At 43.3% G+C, this 19,175-nt stretch overlaps 3 protein-coding genes and 1 non-coding gene across 5 annotated transcripts; 2 read left to right on the top strand and 2 right to left on the bottom strand.

Annotated features, from left to right (window-relative positions):
* Window positions 1-841: 841 nt before the first annotated feature.
* LOC119316496 (brefeldin A-inhibited guanine nucleotide-exchange protein 1-like) lies at window positions 842-9,900 on the bottom strand. Of its 2 annotated transcripts, none has more exons than XM_037590823.1 (12): window positions 8,769-9,900; window positions 7,316-7,633; window positions 6,410-6,740; window positions 5,889-6,311; window positions 5,522-5,814; window positions 5,167-5,440; window positions 3,959-4,461; window positions 3,548-3,869; window positions 3,067-3,415; window positions 2,329-2,972; window positions 1,342-2,108; window positions 842-1,264 (listed from the first exon to the last, which is right to left on the bottom strand). In XM_037590823.1, the coding sequence occupies exons 1-11, from the start codon at window positions 9,749-9,751 to the stop codon at window positions 1,500-1,502; spliced, it is 5,049 nt and encodes a 1,682-aa protein (XP_037446720.1). In that variant the 5' UTR covers window positions 9,752-9,900; the 3' UTR covers window positions 842-1,264; window positions 1,342-1,499. The 2 variants fall into 2 exon arrangements, with proteins under 2 accessions (XP_037446720.1, XP_037446721.1); XM_037590824.1 differs by having other exon boundaries at window positions 842-1,256.
* A 136-nt stretch (window positions 9,901-10,036) lies between these two features.
* LOC119316498 (mediator of RNA polymerase II transcription subunit 18-like) lies at window positions 10,037-13,038 on the top strand. The gene is made up of 5 exons (XM_037590826.1): window positions 10,037-10,402; window positions 11,933-12,032; window positions 12,132-12,189; window positions 12,275-12,631; window positions 12,733-13,038. Exons 1-5 carry the CDS (start codon window positions 10,367-10,369, stop codon window positions 12,833-12,835), a joined length of 654 nt encoding a protein of 217 aa, XP_037446723.1. The 5' UTR covers window positions 10,037-10,366; the 3' UTR covers window positions 12,836-13,038.
* A 250-nt stretch (window positions 13,039-13,288) lies between these two features.
* LOC119319901 lies at window positions 13,289-13,484 on the bottom strand. The gene has a single exon (XR_005154720.1). It is a non-coding gene; the product is annotated as a U2 spliceosomal RNA (small nuclear RNA).
* A 77-nt stretch (window positions 13,485-13,561) lies between these two features.
* LOC119316497 (SWI/SNF complex subunit SWI3B-like) lies at window positions 13,562-18,929 on the top strand. Its single transcript, XM_037590825.1, has 6 exons — window positions 13,562-13,983; window positions 14,097-14,518; window positions 15,971-16,348; window positions 17,385-17,517; window positions 18,172-18,299; window positions 18,386-18,929. The coding sequence occupies exons 1-6, from the start codon at window positions 13,755-13,757 to the stop codon at window positions 18,584-18,586; spliced, it is 1,491 nt and encodes a 496-aa protein (XP_037446722.1). The 5' UTR covers window positions 13,562-13,754; the 3' UTR covers window positions 18,587-18,929.
* The last annotated feature ends 246 nt before the right edge of the window (window positions 18,930-19,175 follow it).

Below are 19,175 nucleotides of genomic sequence, written 5' to 3'. Positions count from 1 at the left end.
GGCAGGGCCAGCGAGGGCGCCGGGTGCGGCACGTCCGGCTGGGGTCGCTGCTCCGGCTGCGGGTGCGGCTGTTCCGGCTTGCCGGCCTCGTCGTCCGGTGCATGGAGGAGCTCAGGTGCTGCCCTGGGATCAGGAGGCGACCCGCGCCGAGATCAGCGGCACGGCCGGCGGCACTGCGGGGGAGGGAGAGCTCGGTTTCCTTCCATGCCGACCAGGCCATTGCTGAGTGCTTGGAGTTCATCAAGAGGTCCTACCTGCAGCAGCCTGTGCAGGATGACGACCATACGACTTTTAGCTCGTAGTGGACTCTGAAAACGTCTTATAAAAAATTACAGAGGGAGTAGTTAGTTGGTAGTTACCCTTCTTGTGGTGGGTGCACAAGTTGACTTTGTATATCTCACTTTTGCTGCCTGCTGCCACTTTCTTGTAATGCTACTCCTACTTATTTCAAGCATGGACAAATGTTACTTTTTACGCCCGAAAGCAGATGAACATATGTAAAAAAGGCATGTTTGGAACTGATTCTTGTCGCATTCCTATAAGAGAAGAAATAAAAACTGTGGAACTCCTACCAGAATAGTTAATGTTCTGTGCCATCGAAATGTCATTTTTCTTGGTCAATGCCTTGAGCGTTGGTGGCTCGTTGGGCGGTAGTTTTCAACAAGGAAGTCGGTGAACTTGAGTCATGGATAGTGATCTCCAAGTGTATATATACCCAACCTTCGCTTTCCAGAGCAGTTAGCTACTTGGCCACAAGACAAAAGAATTACAGGATGAGGGCAGCTTGTGTCCTACACCTACCGTTTCAGACATGTCTATTTCGTTTAAACCACATTATTCATGTAGCTAAATCCTCATGTTTATTGCCATGAAGACACGGTGATCGCAATTCAAAGAGGGCAGAAAGATTGGGAAAAAAGGAAGAACTTGATAGATGAGAGACTTTATTTTAGTCTTGTTCAAAAGAAAACCCTATACAAGGCTGTTGTCAAATCAAAAGGGAAAAGAAAGGCTACACCCCAAACTTTTGGTCACTGGTGAACAGACCACTCCCTTGTATAAGTACTCCATAGCTGTTGATGCAGGACCTCAAAGTCAGACATACTTTGTTGCAATATATCCATTTGCCTTCAATGCCAGCGGCGTCGACGATAACCCCCACGAATCGAAATTAATGTTTAGGAAAGAAGGGAAAATGCCCTTCAAAAGGTCTCCTCCCTCCAGGTATCTGAGTCGATGTTACATGTTACATGATGCTGCCACACTGACAAGAGTACATTAATATCCTGCTCTATGCTTGAAAATAAGTTGATGTGCCAAGAAACAGGAAGAGGTTTTTACCTTCAACACCAGAATGCTGGAGGAACAGGTTTGAATCATTTACGGCACTGCCAAGCTGTAATCTTTTTCTTATTCCATGTTTCTATGTAACCATCAATCAAGTTACCCTACCACGATCGAGTGACAAAATTGTACAATTGGTGAACCATCAATATAAGCTATACTGAAATAATAGGGCCTATTGATGACTGAAAGACATCATACAGTGCAACTTGAACCTCTCTAGAGCTATGCTCGCAGCGAACGAGATTAGCTAATAAAGGGAAAAGGAGGGGCAAATTCCTCCTAAAGCACTCCCTCTCTAGACCACCAAGTAACCGCATTACATGAAGGACCAATGGGGTTCTAGCAGACAGTTCCTCTTTCTTAGCAGCGGATAAAGGCAGCGCCCAGTGTACAACTGGATCTTTACAAGAAGCATCCTTCGATGGTTCCTGACCTGCACAGTTCAGATATTTCCGTAGTATTTTCACAGAAACAAGCATAATTTGTGACTCAATGTTCATTTCTCGTGACAAAGATGGGTTGTCGTGAAGCAAAGCTTGCAGAAGTTTGAGGTAGCTCTGGTAAGACTCATTCTCGAAATGGATGACTGCTGGCTCAGATATCTCCAGAAGGGAGCATGCTTTGTGGAATTTATTGTGCAAAGCAGATTCAGAACTCACTTCACTTGCATGGGACGTAATGGCTGATAGCATCTCCAAAATTATGCCCATATGCTCAGCACAGAAGGATCTCCTGTGTGTCTCATACAATTTAACAATTCCCTGGAGAGAAGCCACAGAATGGTGAGTGTGATCTTAATATAACTATTGGCATGTCAGAACACAAAACATGAAGGCAAAATTCTTGTTGTATTTTATTTGTTCTAATTCCTATTTTATTTGGGTGTGCAATTAAAGCGGAGTATTGAACAAAATTTACAAAGAAAGACGTGATATACAAATCGATCAGCATCGAATTAAACTGGCACAAGGTTTGAAGTACCTGAACAATTACGAGTTGCAGAGACATATGGTTCTTCATCTTGACAATGGCATAAGACGATGTTTCCATATTAGCTTCCTCTTCATCCTCTATGTCAGGATCTGAATATTTCTCTGCTTCAGAGTAAGACTCGTTTCTTTCTGGAATTTCAATATTTTGCATCATCTTAACTATTTTGTCGAAAACAACCAATGTATGTGCTGCTGCTTCTTTAAAGCATACTAAGATCTCTTTCCATTCGTCCTTGGAGAGTTTGCTTGCAAGCCCTTCTGTTAAACGCTGAAAAACAGACATACCAGTGATAGCAGATTGTCTATAAGCGCTTCTGATAAAACTGGTAACAACAGAGGTAACTCTAGTGAGTTCTGGCCGCATCACATCAAAAAATGTAACATACAGATCCACTAAACATTTCACAGCCACTGTTTTAGTTTCAAAATTCCATGAATCATCCTCAGTGCTGTCACTTTGACCATTGGGTGTACGGATTTCACCATTAAATAGAGGATAAATAACAGATCCAAAGATATTGGTCCAGAAGGACTGAGAGAAGAGTTCTCCATGGTCCTTCAAAATGTCAAAGAGTACTTCTACTGCACCTTTTCTGATAGTTGGCCGTGTGTCGGTTGTCAATCTAGCTAGACCTGGAAAAGTGAAAATTCAAACAAGAACAATATTACGGATGTGACGCATTTCCAAACTAATATAGCAGTCTCTGTGAAAGAAAAGGTAGCCTACCAGCAAGCAAAGGAACCCAGAAGTAAACATGATCATCCTTGTGCACTATGGCATTCCCCTCTGAAGAATCCAAATTATTTGATTGATGGTCGGTATCCTTGTCATGACAGACAAATCCTTCCTCGGCAAGTTTCACAGCACAGAACCGAAGAAAAGCAATAGCATTGAGACTGGCATCGCTGCTAAATTTACTACTTGTGAATGTAATAAGACATTTAACACAATCAGTAAATGTTGTGGTTTCAGTCTCAGTTATGTATGGAAAATAGTCCCGGACAATCTTCTCCATAGTCTCAAATGCTAACAGAACAATGCTTTTTCGATCATCAGCAGCAGCCGCAGTAAAAACCTGTAAGATAAAACGTCATAAATATTGAGTGGTAAACTAGGAATGTTCCATTTATTTGTCGAACTAGCTTCTATAAAGTTATGCTACAATAATCAAGGCAAACTAAGAATAACCATAGAACACCATACGCACCGTGAAAACGCTTTTCCATCCTGATTTTATATTGTTAACACGACTCAAAACCATTTGGGAGACACATCGAACCACAAGTTCTCGTACTTCTGAAGCATTGCTCTTCTGCATAACCACCGCAAAAGGTCGCAGGAATTCATTCTGGAAATTATAATTTGCTAGTTCTTCTCTTTCAAGAAATTTCATGGCTAGCTGCCTCAAGGAGTCCATGACGAATATTGCCACAGAAAGATTTTCTGACGACCCAACAGACACAAAGAAATCAGATAGAACTTTCCAAATACGAGACCACACCAAACGTATGCGGTTCATATTGTAATGCCTGCACAAATCATGCTCTGAGTTAAAACACTTCAGAAAGTGTTGATGACGTAACTTTATTTCTGGAAATAGGTGTTGCAAAAATCTTACGCAATTTCCACTATCTTCGTTAGGCAGAAGATACGAGGATCTGTAGGTGATTGCAACTCTGTGATTGCGACCTTGCAAAGAGCTTCCACAAAAGCAACAATTGCATTGCTATTTAATCTTTGGCTATGAGCAAATATATGATTCAACTCAAAAATGCCAATCTGGTCTAATAGATTAATGTTTGATATGAAGTTGTTAATCTGGTCAGGAGTAACTAAAGCTGAGGCATTATTTTTTGCTGTTGTGCTGTCATAAGAACCGCCTCGAACAGCAGCCATGACAGCTGGATTCTGAAGAGCATTAGTTCGTTTTGAGGCTGTATTGGTACTTGATTTCTGTGTTTTTTCTTCTGAATCAACCAGAGGTACTGTCAAAAAGGAAGCATCCGTAGGTGCCCCTTCTCCAAGAAGATGCAAATGCTCAAACCGTGAAAGACATGTTAGCACATGCTCCCAAGCTTCCTGCAAATAATCACCATCTTCGATTGCAATGGATATTATAGCCTGTGAAAAACATTAAGTAGAAAAATTATGACTCGTTATAAAATGGACAAAGAGACTCATACTAGATTCAAGTGTTACTTCATACATCATTGACGATAAATGATAGCTTAAGAGTATACGTATGATACAGTGCATGGTGCACCTGTGCAAGCATTCAATACTTCGATAAGTTCAAGCTCCTACGTACTTCTGAAGTCATCAAAGTGTGGCATCAACAAAAATTAAGAGGCTACATAGGCATACACAATTTATTCTTGAAAATTTCAATATAATGCAAGTATGGAAAACAAAGAATAAAGTGGTGAAAAAGAACCAAATAATGGGAGAAAAAAGCCTCTGCAAAAAAAAAGGTTTGAATAAGACTCATAATGTACTGTGGTATTCCCTCTGCTGCATAATTTAACGCATACAGTTTGAAAGCTCTGTTGACAAATGTAGAGTGTGCACGTAAATGTATTTATTCATTACCACCCAAACAAAGTATTCTCCATCACCTTTCAAAAGCAACCTAGATCATGTTCTCTCAGTGTTCTAAAAAATGAACCACCTCATTTATCTTTGTACAAACTCAAAATACATGCTAAACTGATCAACAGAAGCCGTGCCTGATATGCCTTGCATAATATGGTCCTTCTTATCATGTTATGCATTGGTCAAAAATTGCAAAAGAACATCAACGTACTGCTTAGCCATTCAAGTTCCTACCTTCACAGCATCCACATTCTTCTGTTTCATGTCTGCCACACAATGAAGGTATGTGAACTTGGCTACAGATGTCACAAAGGCATCTCTTTGCGTCTGCATGCACATTACGGAGGTGACATGCACTGCGTATCTGAATCCCTGCAAACACTGCGACGTTGCAGCCTTATCATCACATTGGTCAAGCGTCATGCTGAATGCAGCCATCATAGGGGCCCAACAAACCTCCATCATGAATCGCAAAATGGTTGTATCGGTAATAATATAAAATACAGATCTGCATGTAGCACAAGGTTGAATTAATTGTCTAGCAACAGATGCAAAACTATTGTCTATAGCAGAGTATTGTCAGTCTTACTCTGATTTCGCGCTCTTTGCTTTGAATTTCTCCTGTATGTTCTTGATGAGTAAGTCATTTGCTCCAAGTGCCTTATCTTCAGCCTGCTTCCAGTTGACAAGGTTTATAATATTGTCTAAGCCCAAGAGCTTCATTACACTGCTAGGTTGCTTGTTTTGTGGAACTGATGAATCAGCACTCATTTTGATCTCATTTTTTACAATTTGGTCATACAATGTACTCAGATAAACTTCAGGCAAATCCTTTCCATCATCAATTCCTCGGTTGTTCCGAATGAAGTCAGATCTAGACATCTGCATAAGGAAAACCCTATCAATGAGCATGCATGTTATTACTGACAACAGATGAAAGTAATCATTTGGCAAACCTTATCCTTGACCATCATATTATGAGCATCAGTATTGAGCATGATTACAGAATAAGCAAGAACATATGCAGTATCTGCACTGGTAAAAGAATTCGGGTTGCACTTGCAGTATCGTTCAGCAAACTTTTCCATGACCCGGTCAATTTTCTGTGCTTCCCCAGGCAACCTGAAACCTCGCAGGTAATACCTAATGGCTTCACCGAAGTCAATACCTTCAAAATTCAGTGCATCGACATATGCATGCATAACTTTGATAGGGAATTCATCTCTTTCACCCAAATAGTCCCCAATCATTGTTGCATTTAAACCAGCAGTGTTTCTCAAGAAAGAAGCAACATCTTCTGGGGATTGACCTATTTTCTTGCTTTTAATGAGAAAATCAATACCCTTAGAAGGTTTTCTGTTAAACATGGAAATTCCTTTCTGCAGGACGAAATATAACATCAGTAACTAAAATGTGCTCCCTCAAAACACACTACAGGTGGAGAGAATATAAACTAAGCACACAAACATTTACATACCTGAAGTTCTATTTTATAAGCACGACGTTGCTCAAGTGAGGAAGCATCAGATGTATCTGGGCTATAAGAGTCAGATTGCAGTTCATAATCAATTCCATTCCCATCTTCTCCAATGTTAGGACTGTCTAGCGAATTTAAAGAGACCTCGGAAATTTTGGGTGAAAAATCACCAATTCTCAACTGTTGGTCCATCCATGAACCCATTGATTTGAGTATGGTAGCAAGGCACTTGACTGACTCAGTCCGAAATGTTTGGTCTTGGACTGGGGTTAATGTTGTTGTGGCTCCAGGAGTAACCCCGAGAGCGGTCTTTAGAAGTCCATTGACAATCCTGCAAATATCTGCTGGAATTAGAAGTGCTTTAATATGTGATGAAAAGAGAGAGAACCACAATTTTCACAGAACTGTGCTCTCAGCTTAATGCAAGGCTACCCTGGCCCTCTATTGTTTATCATTTTTTTTATAACTTGCAACATAAAAGGAATTTACTACTCATCAGCAAGAAATTTGCATACCTTCCAAAAACATTTGGTGCATCAACATCACAATCGTAGCTCACAAAGATATCATAAGAACCTTGTCTTGGTAGTGGCTAAGCTAAGACTACAAGGTTCAGCTGAAGCAAAACACATACTCCCTCCGTCAAAAAAGCTTGTTCGGACGGAGGGAGTATTATTTTTTCTGGGTTCTACTGAACTACCGCTCGCTTACTTGCTGATCAAGTAGGTCATTTCCACTTAATCTAAGCATAGAAGGAAGAAGATTGAAAAACTAACAAACAAATTGTCTTCAGCCCTGCTTACTTGACTTGGCCCATGAAACTAGGTTCAGCCCTCTATTGTTTTCATTTTTTATAACTTGCAGCATAACTGGAATTTACTACACATCAGGACGATATTTGCATACCTTTCAAAAATATTTGGTGCATCAACATCACAATCGTAGTTGACGAAGATATCAATAAGAACCTGAGATTCTTTACAGATGTCCTCCAACAAATTTAGAACTGTCATTTTCTGCAGAAAGCTAGGCTGATGGACATTCTCAAGAACCCTTAGGACAAGCATGGGAAAAAATATTCCAATTTCTTCTTTCAGCCCAGATCTAAATCTTGACAGCAAACCCACAAATATGGAGCACAAAAGCTGGAAAATACTCATTGCTGACAAGGCACTGTTTTTCAACAAGGACAAACAAAGATACTGCTTGATTGCTCCAAGGTACCTGCAGGAAAAGAAAAAAAACTTCAGTATTTAAGTTTAACTCTCTTGTCAAGATCACACTAAAATGGGGTGTTCCTTTATAAAAATAACTAAAGAAAACCTAGTAATCTCTCCTACATAATTTTATATTGACCAGAATTTGTGTGAATAGCCATATTCATATCCTGCATGTACAGGTACAATCACAACCTCAACCACACAGGGTTTTGATTGTTCTGTTGGAATTATTCCTTCCCATTTTCATGGATACACGTTCATAAATATTAAAAGTTCCATGTATGCACTTGCAAGAAGTTTGCTGAACAAAGAACATATTTTTGCCACCGCCATTTCTCTACCTTGTGCTAGATGATGAACATCTTCTATTATACTACTACAAAATAGTGGAGTTCGGAGAGCAGCGGCAGTGGTGGTTACTTACTGCATTCAGTGCTCTCACCCTCCTTCAACCATCCTAAAATTTCTTTATAAAAAAAAGGAAGGAGAAAATACCTCCAAACAAGCAAATACTTCAACACAAGTCATGGCATGGGCCAGAACAAAGCATGACCATTGGTGGGCACTGGGCAGGCAAAGGGTGTGGCATAGGACGCTCACAGTGGCAGAGGCATGACACAAGCTGGGCTGACATCAGCCAAGTGTCACGGCGGGGCAGAGGGCATGGAGTAACGAGTTGGCACATATGTTTTTCCATACCAAAATACGGCACAGACATCACACTAGTTCTGTTGAACCTCCATAGCTATATAACCTTTAACTCTTTCAGCAAGGATTCAAAGTCTTGTAAATTTGCATCTATTACCATAAACCAATACCATATTTTCTTTCCCATGCCACATTATCATGTTGATTATACGTACCACAAAACTCATAAAAACATGTTGAGAGATACATAAGCAAACCACACCTGGATCAAAATAAAAATATACCCTAATAAAAGAAAAGGTGTGAATTCATGAGCTAGTACTAGTGTATGTTTCTACATTGCCTATTTTATGCCTTCCTTCACATAGTTGTTTGAGCCATCAACACTCTTCCAATTGACTGCAGTAACAATATTTGTGTTGATAGATAATGCAGTAAGTTAAATTGTTAAAAATGCATATAAAGGGAAACAAGAGCAATTGTGATCATACTTTTCATTGATTCTCCAGAATGGTCCAGCATTGTCCACAACCATCTTGAGCAACTCGAGAGACAACACCTTCCCCCGCAACAGCACCTGGTCCTCGGGGTTATCTGGTGTCGAGAACTTCATTGACAGCTTGCAGAGGTTCTTGAAGAGTGCTAACCCATCCTCCCTGATCTTGCTCATCCCCTCATCATCCTTCTCATCGGCCTCAGCCATCGCCCCCAGGGTCCCTGGCTCCGGGACGTCACTCCCTTCCATGGCGTCATTTATAAACCCCTGTGCCACCTGCACGATGCCGGGGTCGTTGAGGCGGTGATCGGACACATCCATCATGTCCGTGATGGACACCGTCGGCACGCGCACGTCCATGGAGTCCACCTCCACGCGCGCGAACACGATGACCAGCACCTGCGCGAGCGCCAGCTTGGCGCACATCTGATTGGCGCCGCTGCTGCTGCTGAGGTATATGTTGTAGCAGGTCTTGAGCATTTGGCCGAGGCCGTCGCCGCGGATGGCGATGGAGGGGCAGCGCGCGGCGGCGAGGAGCACGCGGAGGGTGGCGAGCTCCATGGCGTCGTCGTTAAGGGCGCCGCAGGAGAGGACGGCGGCGAGGAGCTTGGAGGCGGGCGAGTCGTCGGCGGCCTCGCCGAGGTCGCCGAGGAGGAGGCGGTGGTAGAGGAGCTTGGCGACGCAGTCGAGCGCGGGGTCGGCGACCTTGGGGGAGGCGGACTCGAGCGCGAGGATGAGCGCGTGCAGCGAGGCGGCGGCCGCGGCGACGGGCAGGCCGAGGAGCGGCGAGGGGTTGGGCGAGGTCGGGTCGGGCGAGTGGTAGGAGGAGGAGGAGAGGAGGTCGAGCGCCGACTTGGCCGCGGCGACGAGCGCCGAGTGCTTCCGCCACGCGGCGTTTTTGATGATGCGGTCCAGCGAAGGGCCGAGCACGCGGCCCGACGGGGTGGACCCGCCCAGCGGCGCCGTGGGGGACGCCATGGCGGGAATGGGGCGCTCCCGGAGGAGAGGGGGAGAGAGGCCGCTACGCGCTGGTCTTCGCCGCGGCGGTGGTCATTGGAGGCAGAGAGATCTGAGAGAGAGAGAGAGAGAGGGACAGGCCGAGGAAGAGAGGTGGAACAAATGGGAATGCGAGGGAGGTGACCGGGGCGTGCGTGCGTGCGCGTGGAGTGGAAGAGAGGAAGGAGGAGGGGTAGGACTGGGATTCCCGCCCCCCGCGAGGGCCACTGCGGAACTTTCCTGAGCGGGGCGTTACCGAACTAGTGCGCTTTGCCACTTTGCTCCCTGCGCTTTCTGGTATTCTCGTCGCCCCGGTTTCTCCCTTCCGAGTCAACCCCGCCGTGCCCTAGCTAACACCGGCCGCCGCCGACGCCGCGCTCCCGCTCCCGCTCCCATCCCCACCACCAACACCTCCGCCTCCCGCCCCCCACCGCCATCTCCGTCCTTCCTCGCCCCGACATCGCGCTCCTGCTGTCCCCACCCCGTCCCAGTCTTTGGCCATTGGGATTGACATCTGAGGTTGTCTCCATCCAGCGAGTAGTGAAATCCCACTGACCTTCACAATTTCGGCACGCCGTCTGGATCCGCCCCTGGCTGATGGAGTGCGTGGTGCAGGGCATCATCGAGACCCAGGTACCGTGCCTCTTTGTGTGTCTTTCTAGTCATTCATTCATGTGTGCAGTAGCTATCCATTGCTGTTAGGGCGGTGCAAGTGAACTCTACTTGCTGCAAAAAAGCATATGCTGTTTGGCCGTTTCATACGGAATTAGCTTGTCAAGGATGCTGTAAAGCATGACTGATTTGAACAATGGCCGGAAAAATCATATGTCAAAACATAGGCTGAGTGATGATCTCCATAGTATTCATGTATTATGATTCGTCGTAGGATGGCGCATCTTTCTGTCTTGTTGCCTCTTGCCATGCACCTACTTTGTTGATCAGACATGACCTTCTGTGCTATCTTGTATGTGTATTTGATACGAATTTTGGCATACAGGCCCTTTGGCCTTTCAGGCTATCTTGGATATTGATTTCCCTTTGTTGGAGTTGTCAGCATAACTATCTCCACACACTAATTTTTCAATTATTTTCTCATGAAAAGGGGCCCCTTTAACTGTACTTGTCTTAAGATTTAGGCCAGCTCAACCCTGGTTAACTATCTCTAATCTGTTCGGAAGAAGATGGTTAACTTGTTATTTCTTCTATAAGCATGAAGTGCCATCAGAATTTAGAATAAATAATGCTAGAGCTTTTCATTGATCCATTATCTCCAACTCCCCATGAAAAGTTGGTTGGCACCGTTTACTCTATCAGAATGAATCAAAATCAACATGACTTTTTTGTTAAATGTCACAAAATTGATATTTAGATCCTGCTGACCACGATATGTTAACCATTGCTCCACTTTGAGGGCACTACTTTTGATATTATAATACAATAGATAGATTTGATGTACAGTTGGAGGAATCACGTAATTTGTGTGGTTTTTTACAGTAAAGGGAAATTCAGTCCCACATATTTGACTTCACTCATCTAGGGTATTGATTTCGTTGTTTTAGTTGTCAGTATACACTGGTTTATCAATTGTCTTATGAAAAGAGTCTCTATGGCTGTAAGATTTATGCTATTCCATTAGAAATAAAAGGTAAGATCTATGCTATCCATGGGTCGTGCAGCCACCTCGTGTTGGACTAGAATTACATGTAAAATATGTCACCTGCTGAGCTGATTTATCTCTCCTTAATGTTTACTTGAGAAGATAATAAAGTTGTCATTTCTTCCCTTAAGTGTGAAGTGATATCTGAGTCTTATGTTTGTAGAGAATAATAATCAATGCTAGTTTTTATTGATTCATTATCTCCATGACAAGTTGATGGACACTTAGCATGAATTTCGAACATTAAAAAGTATTATCACAAAAATGATGGGTTGATCATGCTGACCACCATATATGGTATGTCAACTGTATTTCTCCACTTTGAGAGCACTACTTATGATATAATATAAAATATTGTTGTACAGCTGGGGGAATCACATAATTATATGTTATTTATTTACAGTAAAGTGATTTCATTCATCTCCACATTCATTTAGACCGCTTATAGTTTTTATATGTGAATGCCATTACTAACATTTTTTTTCCTTTGGGTATGCACTATGCAGCATGTTGAAGCTCTGGAGGTTCTTCTCCAAGGCCTCTCTGGTGTCCCAAAGGAACGTGTGAGGGTGCATGAGCTCTGTCTTAAAAGTGTACCAATGCTAGGTTAGTTTTTATCTTTCTGTTGTCAGGATCATAAGCAATTGTTTCTTTTTTAGCAAAAAAAGCAATTGTTATATCTGCTAACCTCTTTCAGTCGTACAGGAGCTGTCCCATCAGAGGTTCGTTTGTTGTGTGATTTAGCTCAGCCTACACCATCCTGGTAACTGATTGTGTTAAGCTGCTGAAATTTAATCTTCCTCGTAATTTTTACACTGATCTGCAGTTGGTAATATTTGTATGTATAGGACCATAAGACATGTTGGTGGTGCCATGAGAGGTGCCGGTGCAGAGCAAATCTCAATTCTTGTGCGTACAATCGTAGAAAGCAAAGCCAGCAGCAATGTGTTACGTTACTTCTACGGCATCGGCTACAAGTTAGATCATGAAATCTTGAAGGTTGGCTTTGCGTTTCGCTTCCAGCGAGGTGCCCAGTTCACCGTGACTGTGACTTCTGCCAACAAGATGCCAAAACTGCATGCGACCGACGAAGCTGTGCAGGTCACTCCTGGAATACAGCTGGTGGAGATCACAGCACCAGCCGCTGCTAACAATTACAATGATGTTGTTTCAGCTGTCACCTCATTCTGTGAATATCTAGCGCCGTAAGTACCCCCAACCTGAATTTTGATACTTCAGTTAGATATAATCTTCACGTGTCTTCTTTTGAATAACCGTCACTCACGGACCACGAACATTGTTGCAGGCTGCTGCATCTCTCTAAACCAGGCAATTCAACTGGAATCGTCCCGACTGCTGGTGCTGCTGCTGCCTCGCTCATGTCAAGTGGTGGTGCGAAAACATTGTAATGTTCGTCATATGTAATCCTTCAGGCGGCATGCTGGTCTGTACTTCTAGTCAGTTGATTAGAATGCATGAATAACACTATGATACCTCGAAATGGTATGATTAAACAAGTATTGTTGGCACTGTGTTGGAAAAAGTATTCTTGGCACTGGGATTTGTAACTTGTATAAGAGTTGACAGTCAGCAGCCTAGGCATCTCTGCTTAGTTGGAACTTATCTCGAAGTAGTACGCGGTACATCTCCCCGGCTTATGTCTGACATCACTTTTAATAGCAAAAGGTGGAGAAGCCAAATAATAACATCATTGTAATTTGAGAATAGCAAAACATCTTGTATGCGATTAGTTTGAGAATAGCAAAAGGTGGAGAAGCCAAATAATAACACTACTAAATTGAAAGGAAAGAACAGGTTGTTCTGCCTGTTTTCCTGACCGACAAAATTGTGATTCGCTTTGGTTGGGGTGCGCCGGGCCAGGGCAGCAGTGCAACGCCCAGGCGACGCATGTGGGCCCCAGTAGCAAGCTACTGTGGTGGACCCACGCCATAAAAAATAAATTTAATATCGTTGTGGACACATAGCCCACATATCAGACATTAAACTGATAAAAACAGATACTACACTTGATCTTAGCCAAAAGGCCGAGAAAGGTATGAGTTCTCTCGCTGCCCTGCCTCTCCTTTTATACACCTCTCCCGGCTCCCTCTGCTCAGCGCAGGCGAGGTGGGACTAAACTTGCATCACTCCCGAGCGCTCTGTGTGGGATAGGCGTAGCTGGGCTCTTTTTGACCAAACCTCTGGAGGCCCAAACCGTAACGTAACGGCCTCGTTGCGAGTAAAAAAGATAAGGCCCAAACTACACGCTTGCAGCGCCGGAGAGGAAACGGACCGAGAGAGAGCGCTCCACCGGCTGCCCCGTCTCCGATGGCCACACCGCCGGCTCCGGTGCCCTCGGCCACCGCCAACTCCGCGCCGACGCCTACGCAGTCACCGTTCAAGGCCCGACCCTTCTCCCAGCCCCCTTCCACTGCCGGTACCCTCAAGACGGAGATCCCTCCCGCCTCCACCTCGGCCGCCACCGCCGCCGGAGTCGCCGCCGTGGGAGCCGCAGCCGAGGACTCATCGCACGTCATCACCGTCCCTAGCTACGCAGGTGAGTCCCTCTCCCCCGCCGCCCCGGAGTCCCCGTCCCGCGCTCACCAGCACTTTCGCCTCTAGTAAACGCGAAGACCTAGAACCCTATCTGACCGAGGGTTCCGCTTGCAGGGTGGTTCTCGTACGACAGCATCAGCGACACGGAGCGCCGCCTGTTGCCGGAGTTCTTCGAAGGGGAGGTCGCGGCCGTGTCTGGGTCCCGGGGCCCGGAAGCCTACAAGTACTACCGCAACACCCTCGTCAAGAGGTTCCGGGCAAGACCAGCGCGCCGGCTCACGCTCACCGAGGCCAGGCGGGGCCTTATCGGCGACGTTGGCTCTGTGCGCCGTGTGTTTGACTTCCTGGAGGAATGGGGGCTCATCAACCATGGTGCTCCCCCGCTGGGGGCGAAGCAGGGGAAAGACAAGAGGGAGGAGGCGACGACTTCTCAGTCTTCTTCTCAGTCTTCATTGCCTGCTGGACCAACCACACCCAAGAAGCTCTGTGTAGGGTGCCGCAGCGTCTGCGGCTCTGCCTATTTCACCTGCGAGAAGGTGAGTGATTTGCCATTGTTTTGATTTTCAAGTGCTGTGTAAACTTGCATTTCAGGTTATGTAATATGTGCATCGTATGCATCATTTGTAGTATCTGGTTAGAACTATCTTAGCTCATCCGTATGAGTATTTCCAATTGGCTATAGCAACCTGTTTGGGTTTTGTGCCATTATAAAAAGCACTACATTAAGCCGCAAATTATGGATATTCATATTATTTATGCAATGTAATTGGGGAACGGTTTTTTTAAACAAGGGGAAAAACCTTGGTTTCATTACCAGAAATCAAAGTAGGTACAACGAAAGTAAACAGGAAAGTAACTGGTACACAGGCCAGAAGATAAGTAAGGAAATAAAACAAAAGGCGATGTCTACCAGCAAACCAGCGATGTGGAAAACAGAATATCCTATACCCCAACATTACAAACTACCATACACAAGCCAGTGAAAAGCACAGCCACAAGCAAAACTGTCCGCACCGCCTCACGAACAATGTGCTGGATCTAGTGTCCGGTTATCTGAATCCGCCACATTAGTAAGTTCAATGTGCTCACGCAAGTCCCTAACTTCTTCCCAAATCTCCAAAATCTCACCAGTTAAAGTTCTTCTAAACCTGACACCATCCCAACCTATCCTGGTATCTTCAACGCCCAGGCAGATCTTGTAAAGGGTTCTTAATCTGATAGAGAAAGCCACGGGGGTAGCGTTTGTTCGCTAGTTATGAGTTTGCCCATGTGTTGAGAAATTTGTGTGCTCGGATTGGAGATATTCCTGGTTGATCGTTGGTTTTGGCTTAGCTGGTTTGGTATGTGCCATAGAAAGGGCGCCGGGACAGATGAGCAAACAGATAACTTAATGGTGTATCTTTTGTTTTGGGAACTGGTAATTGCATATGTATGTATACAGTTGCTTATAAATTTAAGTCAAGTGTACTTGCTCTTCATATGAATATTGTATTGTCAAGATTTTGTTTTTATTTGTACTGTACTGCTGTGTCTTTGCGCATTGCCACTCTTGGATTGACTGTGTTAGATGGATTACTACAGCTCATTTTGAACTACTTCCAGTTCACTTAAACATGCCATGAACGGGAGGGTATTATCACAAATCATATACTTCCTCTGTCTGGAATTAGTTGACGCTCAAACAGATGTATCTAGACGTTCTAGATACATCTGTTTGAGCGTCAACTAATTCCGGACGGAGGGAGTATTAAATATTTGCAAACAGTGTAGTAATTGCATCCAACTTTTGAGTCTGTGAAGCTTGGAACACTTTATTTGGCCTGTGTTTGCCTCTTGATTTTGTTTTATGTCCATGACTGCTATATTGTATCGGTTGAGCTACTGTCATCACATCATTCTTTATATTTTAGCTGGAACTGTTATCAATTTGTTGTCTATTTTAATTAGAAGAGTTGCTATTTTCTATCCTTACTTCTGCTTATGATCAGGCGGATATAAGCATATGTTGTAGATGCTTTGTGCGTGGCAACTATCGGCCTGGTCTTACTCCAGCGGACTTCAAGAAAGTTGAAATTAGCGAAGACGCCAAATCAGATTGGACAGACAAGGAAACTCTTCACCTACTTGAGGCTGTCTTGCATTATGGAGAAGACTGGAAGAAGGTTTCTGAGCATGTTGGTAGTCGCTCGGAGAAAGACTGCATTGCTAGACTCATCCGATTATATTTTGGAGAACAGTTCATGGGATCCAAGGAGCAGAAAATGGAGTTTGAGATTGATGATGTTACTAATGAATCTAGAGCAGAGATCCCAAACCGACTCCGTCTCACACCACTGGCAGATGCAAGCAATCCAATTATGGCTCAGGTCTGTATCTGTGACTTTGCCCTGTTTTTGTAGCTGCTAACTCCCTTGACTGGTGCAAGCAGTTCAGTATTCAAAATTAATGATTCATAAGAGTAGGGCACTTCTCACTCATCCTATATATACCTAAATAATTGATCCCCAATAACTTAGTTCCCTTAACATGCAACTATGCCAACTCAACATACCACCATGCATGGGAAAAGGCCCACCTTAATATGCACCATGCATGCTACTTATATTTATTCTACAACTATATAATCATCAAATACAATAAATTATATGTATTTTAGTTTCATTTCTCATATTATTATTTCCTATAGTGATGTTTCATATAACCAAATATCACTGAAATAATTGCAACACATTCCTGCAGCAATGCGCGGGGTATCTTCTCTTGTTTTGTACTTGATGAATTGATAACATGTAACGATCAGTTTGGAGTACAATTCGGTTTTGGTACCACATGTGGATGTCACATGTTGCTAACTTACTATATCAAGTGTTGCACCAGTAATCATAGAGCATGGTAATCTATAGCTTAAAGTTGTACTAAAGTTAAGACACTAATTTTGGGACAGAGGGAGTATAACTTAGTCTTTGTGTTAATTAGTACTCCCTCCGTAAACTAATATAAGAGTGTTTAGATCACTACTTTAGTGATCTAAATGCTCTTATATTAGTTTACAGAGGGAGTACTAGTAACTTGTAGTATATCTTGAGCATTCCACTTATGCTGTGCTATTCATGTGAACAGATGGAAAACACGTACTGTACTTGAATACGTTCAGGTTCTGATGTATAAGTTATGTTCTTTTCTTCAGACACGAAACACTACGGGAACTTCAAGATAGTTTTTAACAAGGAAATTAAAAATAATTCCTGAATTTTCTATTCATAGAATTTTTGCACATGTGTACACAAAACAAGTGTACATGCTGGTCTCCATCATGCCTGAATAGCTGCCTTATATGGTCATGTAGTTTGAACGTGGAAATTTATTGATGGAGCAAATCATGGAACTGCATTGTTTTACCAGGTCGCGTTCTTGTCGGCAATTGTTGGCGCAGGCGTTGCAGCAGCAGCAGCGCAAGCAGCTATTTCTGCACAATCCCAGGTTGATATGAATGACAGCCAGACTGATTCTCCAATCAGCAGCACTAAAGAAGAAGGTAGCAACTTGTGCTTTCTAACCCATATGAGTTTGACATCTTCTATCTTATTGATGTTGCATTGTTGATGAAAAATACTGCTTTGCTTGTCACTGTGCAAACAATGATAATTTGACGGGTGTGGTAACAAGAGTGCTCAAGTAATGCGCTAGGCAGTGGCGGTGCCAGTCCCCTAAGACCGTGCTTGGATTGAGTGTATTGTAATACAAGTGTATCAATTCTACAAGTGTATCTTACGGGACTTGGCTCATTTCCGGCCGGAAATAATACAGACGTCTAGGGGCCTGTAATTTTTACAAGTGTATCCGAGGGAAATACGATAATCCAAGCGCGGCCTAACTCTGTAGGGTCAAATACATAGTTATCAATAAATTTCAGATAATTGTTTTTACATGAATGCGTACATGTATTTGATAGTTTTGCTACATTTCACTACTGGCGCCGGGAGCAACAAGATAAGTCATAATCGGTGCATGTGCAAAGAATAGGCTATGGACCTGTATCCAAGTTCCTTATGTGGCGCGATTCAAATTCACATTCTTGCTGCTACATGCTGAAATACACACCGTGATTTAGTTTGCCATTCTTTCCTAGAAATACTTACTCTGAGTATTCAAAAGGCTCTTCTCTTGGCTCAATTAGTTTTCTCTGCAGAATCTTCTTACACTAATGGGCTTACAGCCAACGATTTACTCAAAGAGGCATCCACAAATGCACAAGTGCAACTTCAAAAGGAGCAAAAAGATATAGAGCAATCTTTATCGGCTATAGTGGATGTCCAGGTATCAACATAGGGATTTCAAGATATTACTGCTTAAAAGTTGGTGTCTATATTGACTTGTTATCTATTGCTTTAAATCATCCTCAGATGAAGGAAATCCAGGATAAGATAAGCCGTTTTGAGCAGAAAGAGCTGCTTATGGAGAAAGAGAGGGAGCAGCTTCATCACTTACGGGAACTGCTTTTCGTGGATCAACTCGCGGTTGTGCAGCATCAGCGCAGACCGCATGCTGTAGCGGCTGAGAACAAGGAGGAGGAGAAACCGAAACCTATTATCACCATGAGTTAAATCAAATGGACCTTCGTCGGTAGCATCAGAGGGCTGTGAGGATTGGAACTCTGTTCCTCCTATGTCAGCAAAAGGGAGATAAATATTGCTGGAATCCTGTGACGAACACTAAATTTACTGGCTTTAGATTAGTGTATTTTTTCTGTATGTGGCTGCATCGGATGTTGTATTAAAGTTGTCTGATAACATTGTAGTCTAGCTAATGGAAATGGTGTTCTTAAAAACACCAAACTGATATGGAGTTGCCATGGAATGGGGCTGATGTTTTTGGTGAAGTGGGGGAGCTTGAAAACATGTTTAAAAGAGTGTGTGTGGTACCGGGTATCTAAACTTCCCGAGGTCACCTTTAGCATTTCAAGGGACAATTTGTTACTCTCTCTGTGAAGAAATATAAAAGAGTGTTTAGATCACTACTTAGTCATCTAAACGCTCTTATATTTCTTTATGAAGGGAGTACATGCTTGGTTAATTTGTTTTGTGTATTTTATTATTTGTCTAACTGAAAAAACTATAGAAAAGTTGTACGAATTGAGACACTTATTTTGTGGCGGAGGGATTAGTTTTTTTCTTCTATAAAATGATGAGGCTA

This window comes from Triticum dicoccoides, chromosome 6A, assembly GCF_002162155.2.
Source record: "Triticum dicoccoides isolate Atlit2015 ecotype Zavitan chromosome 6A, WEW_v2.0, whole genome shotgun sequence".
NCBI lineage: Eukaryota > Viridiplantae > Streptophyta > Magnoliopsida > Poales > Poaceae > Triticum > Triticum dicoccoides.
This window is presented reverse-complemented; position numbering and strand designations above follow the sequence as displayed.

Bases quoted from the DNA above. Each gene is read 5' to 3' on its own strand.
- LOC119316496 (XM_037590823.1), bottom strand. From the start codon at position 9,751: ATGGCGTCCCCCACGGCGCCGCTGGGCGGGTCCACCCCGTCGGGCCGC. The intron at 5,441-5,521 runs GTAAGACTGACA...TGCTACATGCAG, and splicing joins GCAAAGAGCGCGAAATCAGA to ATCTGTATTTTATATTATTA. The intron at 2,973-3,066 runs GTAGGCTACCTT...TCACTTTTCCAG, and splicing joins CTGGGTTCCTTTGCTTGCTG to GTCTAGCTAGATTGACAACC.
- LOC119316498 (XM_037590826.1), top strand. From the start codon at position 10,367: ATGGAGTGCGTGGTGCAGGGCATCATCGAGACCCAG. The intron at 12,033-12,131 runs GTTAGTTTTTAT...TCAGTCGTACAG, and splicing joins TAAAAGTGTACCAATGCTAG to GAGCTGTCCCATCAGAGGTT. The intron at 12,632-12,732 runs GTAAGTACCCCC...ACATTGTTGCAG, and splicing joins TTCTGTGAATATCTAGCGCC to GCTGCTGCATCTCTCTAAAC.
- LOC119316497 (XM_037590825.1), top strand. From the start codon at position 13,755: ATGGCCACACCGCCGGCTCCGGTGCCCTCGGCCACCGCCAACTCCGCG. The intron at 16,349-17,384 runs GTCTGTATCTGT...TTGTTTTACCAG, and splicing joins GCAATCCAATTATGGCTCAG to GTCGCGTTCTTGTCGGCAAT. The intron at 18,300-18,385 runs GTATCAACATAG...AATCATCCTCAG, and splicing joins CGGCTATAGTGGATGTCCAG to ATGAAGGAAATCCAGGATAA.